Genomic DNA, 20,005 nt, shown 5'->3' on the forward strand with positions numbered 1-20,005 from the left:
AGAAGGAGCAAATGTAATGTACCCAATTTCCCCTTCACGGATCAATATAGTATTTCGTACACAATTTTCTTACTAAGCAGCTTTAATAATAAACACTGAGTCACAGAACACATACACATGTGACATGAAGCACACCAAGTCCTCATTCAGAGAATAAATTTGTTTTTTTTACTAAAAAAACAAAACAAATGCAAATGAAATTACACAAAATAACAGCTTACTAATTGAAAACATTCAGTGTTTCTTATACAATCAACTTGACAAAGTTTATTTCCTTTTTTTACATATTTAGCTTGTGAGAAAAACCGACTAAAAAAATGAAACTCACATCCAACTTGATTTCAGTACGATTACAAAACAACAGTTTGATCGTTTACTTCTCTTTGATCTGTGACGTTAAATAATCTGAACAAATACTCTCCACTGTTTTGCACCTATCATATACACCATATTAAGTCTGAGACATTCACAATATTACAAAATAAGGCACAATATTTACAGTCTCAAGCAAACCTTTGAATGCAATTCTGTGAAAATGTTAGTGTTCCAGGTAGCCATAGTTTAAATTTTAGGAAGGCTCAGCCTCTCAGTGAAATGTGTGCAGGTAAGTGTCTATTTCAAAAGTCTTTGTCTGACGTGGCTCTGTTGTTCATCACTGAGTTAAAAGTGTCTTTATGGCTTCTTTTCAATTTACATGATGTTCAGGAAGCTGCACTCTCACCTCTCTTCAGTGCTCATTGTCCATTATTTGTCATACTGTGCTCCTTTCCCCCGTCTTAACCAGTCCCTCCAGGGGGATTGGTTTTTGTCTTGATTAGCGTCTGAACTCCAGATGGAGGAGGACGACGAGGTGGAGGGCTGACGCGTCCAGGTGGAGGGCGTCTTGCTAGGTCTGCGGAAGAAGGAAATGCCGTTGGAGGTGGACTTCTTCTGAGGAAGCTCCGACTGTTGCTGCGACCTGAGCTGCTGGTTGATGATGATCTGGATGTCGTCCTGAGGAAAGGTGGGGAGGAAGAGGAAATGAGCAGGAACTCTGAGGTGCAGGGACTCAGGCTGGTGTCTCATGTTGGGCAAGACCAGGCATAAACACTGCCCTTATATCATTAAAACGTATAGTCATTTGACTGTATCAGGTTTAAAAACTATTTTTGTCACTGTGAATTGGTGTCGCATGCATTTCTTTTGACATCAACGCATCAGTCAATGTATTTTCAACAACAAATCCCACAAAAAGATCAAACCAACGATAAATTGTTCCTACTGACAAGTATTGTCTGTGTAGTCAATCACTGATATACTGTAGCTTTGTCCAAAAACTACTGAAAAACACATCAACATGACACAGTGGTGCAACCAAGTACATTTACTGTATAAGTACTGCAGAAATTCAGTAGAAATAGTACATATTTGATGAGGCACAAATTTGGCGTACTTGGATTTTACTTTAGTATTTTCATTTTAAAGTAACTAGTAAAAGTAGTAAATTTATACTTCTACTCCATTACATTTATCACACAGTTTTAGTTACTTAGTTTTCAGATTACAGTAGCTCATGCCCTTCTTGTCCAGTGAAATGAATGTTTGTGATAAACTGAAACTAACCCTCTCAGATTAGTTGGAAAATACATTGTCACAAAGGACACAGGACAGCAACGCTGCAAACGTCTTATAGAGGGACAAAGTCACACCCCTTCATGTGTACAGTTGTCAATGGTTTGTATCTGAAAACCTGTATTTATAATTTTTGCATATTTTGTATTAGAAATCCAACTACAACAGGACAACTGATTATGGTTTTAGCCATATATCAGCTAACAAACGTGACTTCTCCACAAAATTAATCATCCTTTTCGTTCAAGTATTATCTGCATTATATTATTTAATACAGGAGCGATCAGACCCTCCGGCAGATGGCTCAGCTTGGCATAGTGACTCAGCAGCAGAAGGACTCAGAGAAAGAGACACCTGGTGCTCATTCCCCTCCAAACTGACAACGCTGAGAGAGATATGGCTGTGTCTGTCCCTGACCCCCCGCTGAGGACACCAAACTGAGATACTTCCCTTTTCCAGGCTTGTCAAATTATCACTAAAACTGCAGACAGCATGCCTCAAAAAGTGATTTTTCATCAGTTGTGATGCAGATTTTAACGGTGTAAATCAAATGTATTGATTAGGGGTTTCAGATCCAAAGCAATTTGTAGGAAAGAGACAGCACAAGATACGATTTAAGGTGGTTTAGGACACAGTAGACTGGATGGGACCCTACCTGCCAGGCCTCCAGCTCCTGCGACAGCTCCAGTTTACGTTGGATGGCTTCTAATAACTGGTTGTTCAGGGACATCATGTCATTTTTACTTCTCACCAACTCTGCCTCCATCAGGTTTTTCCTAACAAGAAAAGATTAAATCTGTTCAGTCACATGACAGTCAAATACCAGAGAGTCAAACTCCAAGTAGCTTTCTTAAAGGAAAACAATGAATTATGGCTCTTTTGTTGTTAGAAATGACAGTAAATATTTGATTTTTGACCAAACATATACAGAATTGTCATAGATAAAAATCAATAATAGCTGCTCTTGTACAACAAACATGTATATGAATCTTAATACATTGGATATCATTAGTATTTATACTGAGAATATTGAAAAAAAATTGCTTCTTACTTGGCTATGGCTTCATCTCGGTCTCTGATGGCCTGTTGGGCGACGTCAGCCTGCTCCTGTACACTCTGCAGCTTCTGCCTCAGCTCAGTGTTTTCCTGCTGCAGCTGGACGTTCTGCAGGAGGAAGGAATGAACGTGTTTAACCACCATGTGAAACCAACTGTATATATCTTTAAAACACAGCCTTCAAATGACAAATAATAATTCCTATTCCTTTGAAACATTCTATATTATTACTTTTAATCTTTCGATTCCTCTGCAGACACAGTTTGAGTTTGAAACGTAATAAAATCAGTCCAAGCGTTTAATTAAAATAATTAATAACTAATGTTTCTGCAAACCATACAACATGTTGACATTTGTATATGTCATGTGTACCATACTGACATTTCTACAATTAGTTTCCTATTACGTTTACAATCCATCTCAATGAGTTGACTTTCATGTTTGGAGGTGGAGGAGTTTGCAATGGTAAGGACTGTGTTTCACCATTTGTAAGCCCACACTCACTGAATATTTTTAAGGTGACCTCAAGACAATTTCCAGCCATATTTGTGGCCACAAAAACCAGGAGCTTTTAACAAGATGTCAGGACATTGCCAGTCAACAAAAAGAGGTATTTTAAGCTAAAACAAGACCCTTTCCTAACCCTAACCAAGGGGTTTTTGTTTTTTTTAACATAAACAGAGCATAAGCACAGCATTGTCACAACATCAAACGAAATTGAACCTAAAGAAATGTAAAGTTTCAACATATCTTTGGTTGGCAGAAACGTACATATTGAACATTTATTCTAGTGATTTTTTATGAATAAAATAGAACTTTTAAAGAGTGCATTTAACAGTGTTGTTAGTCTTTCAAGGTTGTAAGATGTAAATGTGTTTTTTGTGCATCCCCTCCGAGCACTTTGAGTTGAAAATCTCCCAACTTTTCCGAAAGGCGCTAGTGGCGTCACCGGCAACCAATCATATATTAGATCGGTCAGACTTGTCTCCCGTCACCCTGGTAATCCAGAAAATGGAGGAGAAGCTTGCATTGGCTGTGTCTGTCTATCCTGAGCTTTATCAGATGGAAACTCAATTTTTAATTCAATTTTTAAAAAAATGTATGTATGTATGTATGTACTGAATTTAAAATGAATTGAAAAAACCTTTCCAAGTCATGCACTGTATTATTGAATTTATCCCAATTAAAGTTGGTAGCAAACAGTCATTTTGAGGCAAAAAAGGATCAAACTTGAAAATACACAGTAGCTCCAGTAAAAATGTTCTCAAAGGTCACTGAATCTGTCTGTAACACTAACATGGATTGCAGTGACAGCAGCAATGTTCAGTACTGACAAATAATGGGCCTCTATGGGCGCTGCTCCTCCCTGACAGATGTGTCCGTTCATCACTGCGTTACCTGATCTCTCAGCTCCTGCGCCACACTCGGATTCCCACACTGATCAACCGTCCTGTCGACAAAGGCTCGATTCAGCTCCTGGGACAGAGACGTTAACAGAGAGATTAGGTGTCGTCCGTGCGTTTCACAGAGGTTTACACCAAAAGGACTTTCTGTGGCGTTGGCCTATTTGCATGGCGCTCCGAGGAGAGGAAGGGGCAAGCGGGAATATTAAGTTACAGTGATAAATGCCTGTTACTGATCTGAGTGGAACACAAACGCCACGAGACACAACTGAACAGTTATATATGTTCGCTTGTGGCAAATAGAGGCTTAGTAAAGCATGTAAACTCTCAGTTACAATAATTCAACAAGGACACACACTTCTTCAGCATGGTTCAATGTGCCTCGAAATGCCACTAGGGGGTAGATAGACTAACTGTGAATAAATGAATGAATGTGGTATGTGAAAGGCTCCTCTCTGGATCCATGATTTGTGCTTTTTGTGCAGTACTGAAGATAATGGTAAAAAAACACATGCTATTAAAATGTCTTCTTTTCTCACAGGGATAGTCCACCACAAAATCCTAGTCCTTAACTGTGGTGCTATTTATTTATTCATCTAGACTGTTTTGGTGTAAGATGACACTTGTGGAGCACAAAGCGACAAAAAAAAGTGCTTGTGACAGTGTTCGTTAGGTTGCTAGCCTCTCATCTATGAGTAGATCTCGCTCACGCTCTCCTCTGTGCAATGATACCGTGATATCTTGAGTAACCGGGTCATGACATCTCCACAGCCGATATCTCCAAAACTCAACTCACATCAAAACAATCTAGATGGAGAAAAAGCCATACAGCTAAAAATATGTGATAAGATATAGAAGCTAAAGTGTAATTCTTCCTGTCCTCCTTTTATCCCAACCAATGGTGCAGTTTGTATTCGTTCACACGGCTCACTGAGATCCCTAGTGGCTGTATCCATAAATGCACATAGGGATTTAAATATTATCTATATGTTTCGTATAATGACACAAATCTAATGATTTTAAAAACTGCCTTGAAAGAAGAATTTTTCACCTGATTAAATAATGATTTATGCTGTTTCTGTTTGCAAGCAGCAACAGTGCGGAAGCTGCACCTGGTCTGGTCTTGTCAGTCCAGATGTCGTGCCAAAAAGTGATCGTTTCCCATCCTCATCATGACTCCGCATTATTTTACCTGCTCTGTGGCCTAGATTATAACTAATAAAGTCCTTTCTACTATTTCAAATATCTTTAAAGCAGATGACAACCAGTGTTTTGGTGGACGACCCTGCACCTGTTGGTATCTGGATTATTCATTTTCATGTAAACAAAGCCTCTGTTTTCTTGTGAATGCCCAACCTTAAAGTTGAATCTGCGCCTTTGATTCCACCGAACAAGGTTGGTCCTTTGTTTTGCATTTCCTCTCCTGTCCCACTTTCTCATTCTGCATGACTAGCGCTCACCTGAGGGCTGGATGCCTGTGCCAGAGTTTGGGCCACTCCCTTCAGCTGGTGCAGCATGGCCTGCAGGTCCTCCTGTTGATCCACGACCCCCGACCTCCCCGGGCTGCTCAGTTCCTGGGTCAGCGGGTGCAGTAACTGAAGGATGGAGCCCATTTCTTGCTTCATCTAACAGGAGAGGAGACATAGAGTGTTGAGTTACTCTCACAAAACAATTGGTATAGCTTAGGGGCTGCTATTGTATATCTGTGCTACATTTAAAAAGCTAATGTTTCAGATGTTTTGATAAAAAAATGACACATGGCTGGGTCAAAACAAAGTATTTATTTTCAGGCACATGGTCTCTTTTTCGCCAGGTATTTACATAAGCATTACGTCACTTTATCTAACGTCCTTGAGTCAAATATATCACATGATGAGGCTGATCTCATGATAACTCAACAAAGATATCTGAAAGGTTAGTTTTCATACAGTAGGCGTGATATCAGATTAGATAAGTTCACAGACACAGGTGTAATTGTGTAGAAACCTGTAAAACAAGGAAACTCTTCTACAATGTGGCTTTGACAAACAGGAAACGTAGTGAGTGACACATGAGTGCAGTGAAACATCACATTTTCCTGCTGGAACAAAACAATAGCGGCAGAGAGTGAGAATTAGAAGACAGCTTTCCTTTTCCTCTAAGACATAATTCAAACTCCTGCAACAAGTCTTATCTAATATGTCTTTGTGATGTTTCACTTTGAAAGATCACACCTTCTCCTCGCAGGGTACGTCCTCACATCACACCCAAGTCACACTGTCAAAGAGAACTTGCACAAAATGTTCTGTCAGCATGTTCCTCTCACTACAACCACATTTATACATGTTGCCTATAGATGATGTTTCTCTGGTGTCGTTACTGTACAATATTCTCGTTTCCAGTCATCGCAGGAAAACAATTTCCCCTCAAAACAGACATGAATCATTGTAGGCAGAACAACAATAGAACAAACCATAAAACGAACACTTGCCAACCACAGCGTGGAGATAAAGTCAGTGCAGCCACTCCCAAACTAAACTGTTCTGCTGTTCCTGTCAGTTACAGTACCGAGTTTGATTCACAGCCTCTCTGCCTCGTGGTCGAGGCTGGTTGTGTCTGTTGTATTGTACAATGACTCTGCATCATGAGGCATCTATGAGAGCATTTAAGATGGTTGGTTATGGATAAAATCCTCTATCATCGTATATTTAATTCTATGTTGGAAACATGCCACTTAAAAATGAGGACAAAAAAATAAATAAATAAGTACAAGGTGCTTTCTTGCTTGTAATAATTAAAACAAAAACATTCACGCAATGGAATTAGTGTAAATTGTCTAAAAGCAAGTCTCTATATCTCACTGATACGTTACTTTAAAAGGAAATTGTGTCTTGAGATATTCTGACTAGAAATTTGACAAATATACTCGTTAAGGCTTTGAGTTCTGAAAAATCGTCAAAACCTGCCACCTACATTACCCACAATGCAACTTTAGCAATGTCTGATTGTTTAGAGATTCAGGTGTGTCATGCTGGTAGCAGCTAATGTAGCCTCAAGCTTGCAGCTGGTCTGATATGCTAGCTTCTTTTTTGTTGTCTGTTTTATATGTAGTCACGGTTTTATTTATAGAACAGATGAAGAGTCACATGAAACAGGGTGAGAGAGACAGAGGGGATGACATGCAGCAAGGGGGTCAGACTTGAACCCTGGGATGCTACGGGGAGGACACAGCCTCTATACATGGGCGCACGCTCTACCAATTGAGGTGCAACTTGTAGTCTTCAGTCCTTGAGTGACATCACTTGAGTTAATTTGATCAGATTTCACCCAGCTCCCTCTGGAGACACAAAGTGTTTTATTTGCCTTTTCTTTTTTTTTGAATCACAAGCTCATTTCTACAATTCAAACTTCCCAGCTACAACCATTGCTCCATCTTATTACTCATAACTCACACAAATCACAACACCTTTGAACATTTATAACATTATAAAGGCACTAAGCAAGTAGACAAATGTATTTCTGGCAGTTTTGCATACATATCTTGTATTGGTGGGAGCTATTTTCAGTCGCGGATACATACACATTTAGTGCTCTACTGAGTATTTCTGGAAAGGTCACCCAGTGCAACAATGTGACTAATTTAAGAAGCTATATCAGACTTTGGCTACAGGTTTTAACATCTGCTTTAGTACCTCTTCTCTGCTGACTCCCAGCTCTGCCGTCTCCAGGCTGCTCTCAAGCTCGGACAGCAGGGAGGCATCTCCGTGGCTCCTGGCTTCCTGCAGCGACACCTCCTCCTGAAGCTCCTCCACCTGGGCCTGCAGCTGCTGTGAGCGACCCCGCACCACCTCAACCTCCTGCAACGCCTCAGCGAGCTGAAAACACAAGAAGGAGCATACATGAACATAAAGACAAAACCTGCAGGCACAAAAAAGTACAATATATGACACAGAGAAAGATTAGACATCATTATAAAGATTTTTTTAACAAGACATGAATATGAATACATAGCAGTGATTTTAGCCAAGGCCATGTGTGCAAACTGTCATGAGACACTTGTGTAATTATTTCCTCTGCATTCAGTGCGAGAGAAATCCTGACGTGCCAGATTCCTGCAGCCCAACCAGAAACCAAACGAACATGAGTGGAATCCAGATTTGCGGGTCAAGGTTACAATGAAGGGGATGAGCTGATTGTTTAGCAATGCTTTCCACAATCCCGCCGAAACCCAGGCTGTCAGACCCGGAGCAGAAAATCCCTTTGTTGTTCTTTCATTCATTCATTCATCAAACCGCACTGAGCTGTGTTGTGCTGCCTTGTCTGTGTGTGTGTTTCATGAGCTTGTGTATGTACCTGCTGGCTTTGCTGCTGGTTGAGTTGGTCATGCAGAGCCAGGCGTGTGTGTAAAGAGGCCAAATTCGCCCTCAGCTCTGTGTTTTCTTGACACACACTCTCCAAACGCTCCTCAAGCACCTGCTCCTTCTGAGTGAGACGCAGCACCTGAAAACACACACACACACACATCTTAATTATGACAATAAAGTTATGTCTTCTCTGACTTACTCCCACTTTTGTCTTGAATCACATCCTATCAATCCACCAATGTTTGGAGAGGTGCAGCAAATATTTCAGTAAGTTTTCCCTAAAAAGAAATAAAACTGTTGGAAGCGTAAAAATGAAGCAGGTACTTCCTGTCATTCAATGTGGGAATATTACTTTGTTTTCCTGACTTTGGAAATGAGTAGCATAAAGTGAGTAAATCCAAACAAGAACTTGGACTTGCACTGGGAGGCTTTATTAACTGTTGTAGATTTTTGCTGAATGGTTTAAAGTTCCATTTTATGCTCATTTTTGGTGTTTACAAGCTTAAATGTCATTCTCATCCTGTCCAGGGCTGCAGCACCTCTATTCACCCTCTGTTTGACTGCTCTGTTTTAGTGCCTGTCTCTTTAAGGGGCCAATCTGCTCTGATTGGTCAGCTCTCACAGGCCCGAGCAGGCACTGCCCATCATGCATCCGCATCAGCACTGCCTATGTTTTTGCAACCATGGTCATGCTGGGGGCGAGGCTGTATCGTTGTGACATCACAACCTTACGGAAGTCCTGACGGCTTGTTTAAAAGCAGAGTTTCTGATTACGGGCTGTGTGTATTTCTCTGTGGATTGAGTGTTTTAGTACTTTCACAGTATTTATATAATACCTAAACCTGCTTTATGGTAAAAAAAAAAAAATGAACACTTCACTTTCGAAAATATGAATCTTTAAATTAATGAGACTATAGCGTCTTCCAAATCTATAATCGACAAAAAATTATTGAGGAAGATTCTGTGACATTTGGTCTAATTATTTAAACATATATAAAGAAAGATACAGAGAAGGAAGTAAACGTTAGTATTTTATTGTGAAAATGCACTGACCCATCTTTGCATTTTTTCCTTTTTCTTAATGATTTATCTTATTTTATTTTGATTGGCTTCCTTTATGTGTCCACATTGTTTCTTCTGTTACCACTTCTTCACCGTAAGATTTTTTGTCTTGACACTGTTGACAGGAAATATAATATGAAAACACGCTGGTGCAGTGTGTTCGGGTCATTCTGTATGTGTGAGTACATGATGATCTCAAGACTGGAAAAATTCAACTTGACCATCCTTTTAGCAGTTACATTTGGGATTAGCTTTGGTTGCATACACAGTACAGTTAGTTACCTGCTCCCTCATGGCACTGATCAGCTCCTCATCCTGCGGCCTGTTGGCGCTTCCTTTCTGTTGGAGCTCCTGCTTTAGAGCCTGCAGCTCACTGGACATGGCTCTCTCCACCTCCATCGCCTACACACACAAATCAGAGAGAAAACAAACGCATGAGATTCAAAAGTGGAGTGAAAGAAAAGAGGGACGTGGCTTTTGAATTTGCAGGTGCATTTTGTTCAGGTTTAGACATGAGGAGGGGGCTACAAAAGTTCACCCAGCCAGAAATCAAACTCCGACCAAGAAAAGTGGAATCATATCAGTCAACTCCAGCACAAAGCTCGCCTCAGGCCTGAGCTTTAAGAGAATTGAGACCACAATCTTGAATCTAAAAATAACCAAAATATATATCCGGTAAAATCCTGTAATCTAGACCCAGATGAGATGAAGCATTATATGATACCTGCCTGAAAGGTGGGGATTAGGTGACTGAAATTAAACATGTGCTCAGTGTGCTGCGGGCCATGCAGCACAAGGAGGATGAGAGATGGTTTGCTGGAAGAACTGCTCACAGTTAAAACATGTTCTCAAGCTCCCACAAGGGTCTGAAGATCAAAACTGAGGAGTCACAAGATGATTAAAGGAGTAATAAAAACAGATTTTTTTCAGATGATTATACATTAATAAAATACACAGTTATGAATATTTAATTTCTGCTCCTAAATCTTACACACTGGACCTGTAACAGGTCACAAACTAAAAACACTGGAAACCACTTCTTTAAGTGAACAAGAAGCAACATGTCTCCTGATCACTGATCCATCAAAAGCAAAGAAGAAATCAGCCAATAATAAACAGACCACATGTCACATTACGTGTAAAATAATGATTTCTCATTTATGCTCTCAGCGTTCTACTTTTTTAGAAATACAGCTAATTTCTCAAAACACAAGATGAGTTTTAAACTTTACAAAACTAAAACACATGGTTATTTGGTGAGCTGTGGTGCCACTTCGAAGCCCAAGTGATCGCACCAACCAATCCGCCTCCCAATCCACTCCACCCCACCCCCTCATCCTGGTCTGGGAGCCTCAGTTCCCCTTACTCAGCAGTTCGGCGGGCCCCTGTCAGGTCCCATCACAACCACATAATACAAGATGAAAGGCCGGCCGCCGCGGCAGATGGAGCGGAGGGCATCTTGGTCTTGTCTGTGACATCATCATGCCACATTAGACAACAATGCTGCAGAGGGTAAACTTGGTCGTCATAAGGGTCGCGCAGAGGAGACAGCTTGTGTGTACGTGTCTGCAGGAGCGTGGAGAGGAAGTGAGGCAGGGGTGATGGCTAAAATTAGTGGGAAGTGTGTGTGTGTGACAATAGTAAAGCCAGCACTGATGGGCAAAGACAAAACATAGCATGCAGACACACTATGATGAGGGGGGGGGGGGGGTCGTCATTATTGCTGAATTATCTTGTCAACACGGGCCCCCTTCCACAAAAGAGGCAGCGACCCACTGAGAATCACCAAAACAGGAGTGGATGGAGGACGCTCCATTTGGAAGCGGCACAAAGATGATATCCCCTCACACGGCCCCCACAAGCCTCAGTCCAAACACTGAGGTATCTAACAGCTGACTACCCAAGCTACAGCCGAGCCCCTCAGGGAGCACACAGAAAAGACGGCTCTCCCCTGGGATGATGGGATGTTTGGGTATGAGGGGCAACATCAAAAGGAGCAAATGAAAGATTTATATCTCTGCCTGATGTATATTGTCTTTGTGTTTTTGTCTGTGAGCTGCCTGATGCTGGCAGAGGGAGCAGAGGTCACGGGGGCTCGCCTCAACTCAGGCCTCTCCTTTTACAATAACAGAAATCTACAGTGAGAGATTCGTCACAGTCGTCCCAATAACACAGTGTGAGCCACAGCCAGGGAGGGTGATCATGTGACACTAGGTGGAGAGCAGGAGGTTAAGAGGTAACAGAGAAAAAAAGGAGTTTATGAGGTGGACCAAAAATCTGGGCTGCATTTAGACATTTATTATGAAATGTCAAAAAAAACCAAAACAAGTACAGATACAACATTTAGTCGATTAATCAATCAGTAGAAAATTGATGATCAAAAAACAAGATATTTGAAGATGTCACTGTGAAGTTTGTGGAAATTATAACTGGTGTTTTTCAAAAGTTGGTGCCTGCATTACCGACAATGCAACTTAGGCACAAGACCTGTAAACACTTTGATGTGAACTTTAATTTCATAGTAATATAATGTAATTTTTTCTTTTTTTTTTCTTTTACTTGAGACAGGTCCAAACCGATGTCCTGAACTCACCTTTCGGCATATTTTATAAGAAACAAACTTAATATTATCAACATTTCCTGCTTATCATCAAAAATAATCAGACTCCCTTTTCCAGTTAGGCATTTCTTGTCCAGCAGAAGTGTTTATCTGCCGATTTCTAAAACACTGATAATGTTGATGTGTTGAAACTTTTCTTGCACAAGAGTCAAACTAAACCAGCAACATGTCTCAATGTAATTTTTCTTTCTTTCAGTATTTCTTCAGAAACTGAGTCAAGTAATAAATGATCATTGAGTCAATGAATCCATCAGACACCACACAGGCTCATTAAATGTTCTCATGTTATTTTTCAGTTCCAGGAACGACACCACGTGTAATGTAATCGAAATAAAAACATCCTGACATCACTCACCACTCCCTGATATTTTAACACCTCCTTTCCCGCAACTGTCCAAACATTCAGCTCTGAACCATGTGACCGTCTGGCAGACGTCAACATTGTTTTCATGTAGCCGCTTCCCTTAAAGGCACCAGGATGGAGAGTCCCAGCGAAATCTTTCCACTCATATCAGAGCTTTGCTTTGCTTTTCTTTTTCTGTTGCTGGTAAACACGATGAATTTTTTTCTCTCGTTCAGGTTTCTGTGGTTCGATACCGACACCCTCCTCCAGATTCCTGTCATGCTCTGGATACACTCTCACAGTTAGGATACAGAGTTTCAGCCTCTTCATTATGAGTAGACTAACAATCCACAAGAGGCAGAAAAAGACTATAGGGCATAAATTAACTCTATACAAAACTCTGAACAGAGCTGAAATGATTAGTCGAGGCAGAAAATCATCCAGAAATTTTTTGTTGATCAGTTAAATGTTTGAATAAAGCAAAAGTGCCAAATTTTTCCTGATTCAAACATTGTTTACGAGCAAAATATGTGGATATTTGCTGATTTTCTTATGTATATCTTTGGGTTTTGTGCTGTTTTTTAGACAAATCAAGGCACTTAAAGACCCAAAGGCATTTTTCACTAATTTCAGCCATTTTACAGAGTAAACGTACTGTAATTACCGGCCTACCAAAGCCCGATCAGGACACACAGAGCACAGCCTTCTGTTCCATTCATATCTGTGGGAGTGCCTGTACAAACACACATAATCACAAACACACAACTCACCACAACAGAACCGACAGCAACCGTCACCGCGTCAGACATGAAGCTTCTTCACACACATTCGCTCTCTTCTCCGGCTTTTACAACCACACAGAGTCCAGAGTCGCCCATGTCCTAATGCCAGGCAGCCAAATTAAACATTTTCTCCACTTCCTCCTCCCTCAGCAGCCGTAAGAGGCAGAGATAGCACCTTTTATCTAAATTGACTTTTTCCTGAACTTCTAGGGAGTCTGTTTGCCTCAGAAAGTCCTTCAGCCTGACCACACTGAGAGAAAAGACGCACATAGTTCCTTATTCTGCGGACCTTGACTCATGGGAGGGAGCACACTGCTATCTGGATTCATTTTTAACTTCGTGAGCTCAGTTTTACTGTTCATTTTGCTCAGAAATCTGTCATGTGTAACGTAACGACCTCACGACTGTCATGTTCAGTGAAACATGCCCCACTTTCTCAGGCTGGAAAAACACTCAAGGTTGTCCAACAGTGTGATCCAATCAGCCCGTCCTTGTTATAACAGATAAAAGGTTATAAATTATGTCACCAGTTTGATTTCCCTCCCAGTGTTTCCTTCAGCTGCAACGATGAAGATCATAAATATGCGATTCAAAAAGTCTGATAATGACTTGAGTCAGCTTTTGTTGCCAGTTTTTTTTTTTTTGTCCATTACGTCACACGAGTATCTACGCACTTAGTTAAAAGTTAACGTCATGTTAATGAGTAAACGGAATCTGGTTACACAGATTAAAATGAGCTCATATCTCATATTCGATTCATCTGCACATTTTTGTCTCGAGAAATGTTAAATGTAGAAAAAAGTGAAAAATGCCAGTCACAGTTTTCTCAAGTCCAAGGTGAAGACTTCAAATATTTTGTCTTGTTCAACCAAGACTCAAAGTCATTCAGTTCACAATGATACAAAACAGATAAAAGCAGAAAATCCTCACATTTGAAGAAGCTGGAGTCGCACCATATTTGGAATTTTGGTAAAAACTGACTTAATGATTACAAAAATAGATGCGGATTAATTTTCTATCTTCTCTCTAATCTCATGTGTTGAATTCTTTTCCACTTAATCAACAAACATGCATCTTCCAGGTCGTTTCTACGCTCGACTCCTTCTTTCCTACATCCAAAATCAAATCATGGACGGCTGTGCCTCAGGGGTAGAGCCAGCGTCTTGTTATCGGAAGGTTGCTGGTTTGATTCCTCTGGTCTGCATGTCGAAGTGTCCTTGGGCAAGATACTGAACTGTAAGTCGCTTTGGAACAAATCGTCTGCTAAATGCCCTCAATGTAAATGTAAATCATGGCACTGCTTTCCCTCCCTCTCTTGTTTACATATCATTTCCATTCTGCTCCACAGTGGCACGGATCATTTGCCTGAAACCAACAACTCAGATTTTGTTTCATAACTACGGCCTTTCAAACTCCACTCATGCCTCTCCTGCTCAGATGAAAAACTTTTAACCAGTAAGTGTTTTGTCGCAGCCTTCCTCTGTAAAGTGTGAGTCTATAAACAGCCTGAGAGTTTGGCCTTCTGCAGATCAGACTGAGTCAGACTGATACCTGCAAAGAACATCGAGTTTCAGGATTGGGTGACAGCTCGTCTTATCTGCTTTGACTCAGAGCTGCAGCTTTGGATCCACGGCTCAGGTGTTTGTTTCACAGAGGCTCAGTTACCTGTCGCAGCCAAGGGGCCTTCTTTGAACCGAGCTCTATAGTTATTATGTTTGATTGGGAAATCCTTGGCTGATACCGTGGCAGCTTTTGGTTTTTTTTTAGTTAGTTGTTTTGTTTTTGTTGTTTTTCATGTCCACATAAAAGAAAGATTTTTTTTTCTAGTTTTGTCCACAACCCATAGATAGACTCTCTTTTTGAAAAGTGCTTCAAAAGCCTTTCTAGCCTGATATACAACTACCGACTCAATGACAAGAGTTTTCCAGTATTTAAAGGTCCAGTGTGTAGAATTTAGGGAGATTTCGGAGGATCTATTGGCAGAACTTGAATGTTATATTCATAATTGTGTTTTCTTAAGTGTATAATCACCTGAAACTAAGATTGATTATGTTTTCCTTACTGTAGAATAAGTTGTTTAACTCTACAGAGGGAGTGGGTCCTCTTCCATGGAGTCTGCTGCCTTGTTGCTGCAATCTGCAACCTCACTGCTAAATTCTACAAACTGGACCTTTATATAGCCTTAAAAACCGATGGCAACGTGCAAGACATGAAAACATCGGCCATCAGCGAGAGTCATCTTATTTGCAGACAGGTTGAGCAGTCAATAAGACGAACAGCCAGTATTGAAGTTTGGCCAATAAATCTGTGCACCCTTCAGTTAATGTGATGCAGACATTGAACTCAAACACTCAACATCTCCATGTGTGGGACTCACAGTGTTGAGCTGCTCCCGGAGCCTCTGCGTGTGCTCGCCGTGCTCCAGCTGGGCTCGACTCTTGTCCCGCTCGGCCTCGCTGAGGGCCTGGGTGAGCCGCTCCACCTGGGCGCTCAGCTCCCTCACATCCCTCTCCAGGTCGCCCACCTGGCTCTCCCACTGGGACTGGCAGCCCTCCAGCTTCTGCCGCAGCTCATGCCTGCCCTGCTCCAGCTCCTACATAGGGGAGGAAAGATTGATGTTGATCCATTACAGTAATTCAACACGAGCTGCTTATAAGGAAATTATGATGCAAGGAAATGATCCTTACTGGCAACAGGATGTTAGAGTGATGATGTTTTATTTTGAAAAGAAATTTGAGTGACAACATGTGCCAGAAAGTCTGATTCAGAGTTGAAAAGGCTCATAGAAAATGAAAGTATTTATGTCGTCTAATCTGTTTTTATAGAGTCGAAACTATCAGTCATCAAAATTGGGAATCTATCACTTTTTTTCACTAAATGATTAATCGATTAATTGAGAAAGTAATCAGCAGATTATTCATGAGTACAACAGTCGTTAGTTGCATCTTGACATTCCTTACAAGTATAAATATTTATCAATGTGTGGATCTGTCTCTGGGCAGATAAGTCTTTGCCACATCTTTATTGTACTTTGAAAAGTGAACCACTGTGTCTACAGTTTGCCCTGACTCTGTGATTTAGTCGCACCTGATAAGATTAAAGACCGAACATCTGAAGGAGACATCAGCAGCCTTCACCTTGAGAACAGCAATGGGGCCATCATTTAGTCTGTCGTAACCGCTCAGGTGTGCAGGAGGCTTCACAACCAAGACAAACATGTAAAAGTCTGCAGACGACCTCATTTCACCTGCTGCCTCTTGCTTCACTGCTGCAAGGTTGCCGTTTTGTAGGTATTTATTAAATTTGGAGGTCCATCACTAAGTCACATGCAGACACATTAACTGCAGTTCTCACCCTGTATTACATAACGAAATTTGCTGATGTCTCAAAAAGAGTTGGAGCCATATAGGTTTGATTCTACAGCAGCAGGTTGCCAAGTTGTTACACAACCTGTGAAGATAACTTGTCTGAGAAACATTTTATTAGATGTAAGCTAGAAAAGCTTTCGTCGTCAAACAAACAACACAAAAGAAAGAGAGTACAGTGACCCTGATCCCACTGAGGAAACTTTAGCAGCAATAATTTCATGTGGAACAAACTCTTCTGCCTGTTTTTGCTAATAAATGTGAATCGGGGCTCCAGGGTGCGACTATTTGCAACTGTCAAGCGCAAATAAACATTTTCATTGATCACATCGGTGCTCCTGAGATTTAGAGGTTTATTTTTTAAACAATTAAGCAATATCTTATTGCATGTGATCTCAAGGTCCTTTTTGTACTAAAAGTTGATTTTTGAGCCTCACTCCCAACTCGTCAAATACTGACGCTTTAGGATGGCAGCCGGCCCGCCAATAGGTAGTTAGCTGAGCCAGCCGAGCAGCTAGCAGTCCAGAATGGAAGTTTGAACATGTTTACACTGCTAACACCGGTATTTTGGACCTGGATTAGCATGGTTAGCATGCTAAATGCTAAATATGCTTTGACATAAAATACATCAGAAAGTCAAAACTGTTGTTCCTACACATTCATTGATAGTTTTAGTTAAAGGGACTGGCTCTGAGGAACTTCTGTGCTGTCCTGGAAGCCGGTCATTTATCATAGCGGCCTCCAGTTCTTCAGGCAAAAATGTCCAACATTTGCTTAAAGGGGCAATTTTACACTCTTACATTAGTGAGGTCGTAATACCAACTCAGAAATATTTATTTTTTCCATAACTGAATAAACAAGCTGTTCTCAGAGGAAAATAAGGTCCCCAGAACAATGTTTGAAGCTAGAAAGGTGGCAGGGTCCGCCACATATAAACAAAGTAAAACAGTATGACACTGTGTTGTCCTTTAAGGTCAGTTTGTTTATTCAGTCATGAAAACAAAGAGACTTTGTTTATTTAGTTTGTTCAGGCATAAAAATTTTTTTAAAAATCAGCCAATGAAGATCTTTCTCTTCTGATTAAATTGTCTTCCCTAAAACTACATAGTGCTCCTTTAAAAGTGAGGCTTTTCTTCGTCATTTATGATAGTAAATAAAGAGCCTTTATGTTTTGGACTGTAATTGGACAGGGACAAGCTATTTGAAGACATCACGTTGGGCTCTGGGGAGTTAGAAAATTAAATTAATCAACAAGATAATAATCATTAGGGTGCTGACCCATTGTCTGTCACAACATTCATGTGTTCTTTCTCCATCTTTATGGTCAGGAAGTCAAATATTTGCTCTCTATTATATCTAAAGTTGTTATCTGGACGTATAACAACAAAGAAGCTGCCAACTGGGTGTATTAGTCATATAGTTACCATACATTTCTGAATAACAATGATCTTAATGAACACGTTGTTGAAGAAATATTACAACATTTTCTATTCTGGTTCACAAAGTGGCTTTAAAGTCGATATTCTAATGCGTATTAATTGAATTTACTCGACAGGAAACTTCATTTAGCCTCATTTTCACCGCCCCCTTCAAACATTGTCAGAAACCGCGTCCTCAACAACACATACATCATGTAAAAGCTTCATTTCACACCATATATCACCGCTAAAAAGGAGCTTATAGAGCCGTCTTACCTCCAGCTTGTCCGCGTATTGTTCATGAAGTTTGTCGCTCTGATCTTTCAGCTGTCGGTTTTCCAGGAGCAACGCGTTTCCCAGCTGAGCTGCCAAAATAACCTCTTCCTCCTTTTGTTTCAAAGCAGCCACAAGTTCACTGGGGTCTTGATAATCTGTTATTTCCTCGGCTCCGTAGTCAAAGTAGAAATCCTCCTCCAGGTCCATAGTCTTGGACTTGAAGCCCCATTCATCCAGTCGATCCATACTCATAAGCGAGTTAACTCAAGCCTCCCGAATGATGATCTATATAATAAATAGTGTTTTTAAAGCAAAGACACAGAGACACACGTGTGAAGAAGTTGTCCATCCATGACTGAGTGTTGCTGCTGTCTGTGGGTGAAGCTGCAGGTTGGAGCTCCACAGCGAGGACAGGCTGCTCCGTCTGTCAGCAGCAGATGTCTGTCTGTCTCCAGGGGGAGTTTCCTTCAGTCACCTGAGCCACTGTTACCACCCCACTGTCAACAACCACACTGATACCTGTCCTCGCCCAGCCTCGCTCTCTATGACTGTGTTTAATTGTGGAAAATGATGCATGATGTGATCAAATGTAATTCTGCTTTATCGCCTCCACCACCACAAACTACTGCGTCAAAACGACCACGGCATTGAGTCCACACATGTCTGGTATCCAAAAATATACAATTCAAGGTTTAAGGCTCTTCATTTGTCACATTCACAGATTGTACAGTACAGTGTGCAGTGAAATGTCCTCACAGTAAGACTAAAAGACTAATAGTAATAAGATAACATCTGAAGATAAAATATTATATTATGTATACACATCAGTGTTGTAAAAGTAAAGATAAAAGTAAAGTTGAGTAAAAGTAAAGATATGGTGTCAAGTATTACCTTGGTAAAAGTGAAAGTCAGCCATATAAGCAGCACTTGAGTAAAAGCCTTAAAGTATCTGGTCAAATAAATCAATTGTATATATTATAGTATGATTATCAGATCTGATATTCAACATTTCTCTGATTATCAGAATCAGAGTTAGTAATATGAGGAAACAAACAAACAGTGTAGGTGAAAAGTAAATAGATTAGTAGATTATGTGAGTCTATATCTCTGAACCTTAAAGAAACATTATGTAGAAATTGGCATTTTGTGTGATTTGCCCCCCCAGTTTCTCAGTTCAACACCACTGTTGTACATAACAACCCCAGGTCTGTCAGAGGTAATGTAGGTGCTGACTGAATACAAGACTCATTACGTCATAACTATGGGCTCGTTTACATGCACACTAATAAACCGATCATTATGTGATGTAAACAGCATTATGAGATAAGCTTTATAGGATGAAAGCCGTTATCGGATTGTGAAAAATCAGATAAACACACCTAGTTTTTTGCCCAATATCCTGTTTTATTTGGGGCATGTATACCTTAAATCTGATTTATTTCGTTCTTTTACATCTGCGCATGTGTAAAAACATGTACTTGGAGGGAGAGAGGAGAGAGGAAAGCTTTTTTGCCAGAGAAAAACAGAAAGCCAAACAGCTGTACTGAAACTGAGTTCCCTTAAAGGGGAAGCGCAGGAATTTCCTGTGTTAGTGTTTGTGGACTCTCATGTACACTCATATATATATACACTTGGAAGGAAATCCGACTAATTGACTGAATCACGTAAACCTGTTTTTTCCATTAGCGCATTACTAAAGTGCATGTAAACACGTCAAATCAGATTA

The 20,005-nt window shown here is 40.6% G+C and overlaps 1 protein-coding gene across 1 annotated transcript; it reads right to left on the minus strand.

Annotated features, from left to right (window-relative positions):
• Positions 1–64: 64 nt before the first annotated feature.
• On the minus strand, positions 65–18,685 carry LOC141013035 (BICD family-like cargo adapter 1). The gene is made up of 10 exons (XM_073486576.1): positions 18,280–18,685; positions 15,598–15,813; positions 9,758–9,877; positions 8,403–8,549; positions 7,742–7,924; positions 5,531–5,695; positions 4,066–4,143; positions 2,663–2,775; positions 2,267–2,387; positions 65–993 (listed from the first exon to the last, which is right to left on the minus strand). Exons 1-10 carry the CDS (start codon positions 18,529–18,531, stop codon positions 745–747), a joined length of 1,644 nt encoding a protein of 547 aa, XP_073342677.1. The 5' UTR covers positions 18,532–18,685; the 3' UTR covers positions 65–744.
• Positions 18,686–20,005: the final 1,320 nt, after the last annotated feature.

This window comes from Pagrus major, chromosome 2, assembly GCF_040436345.1.
Source record: "Pagrus major chromosome 2, Pma_NU_1.0".
NCBI lineage: Eukaryota > Metazoa > Chordata > Actinopteri > Spariformes > Sparidae > Pagrus > Pagrus major.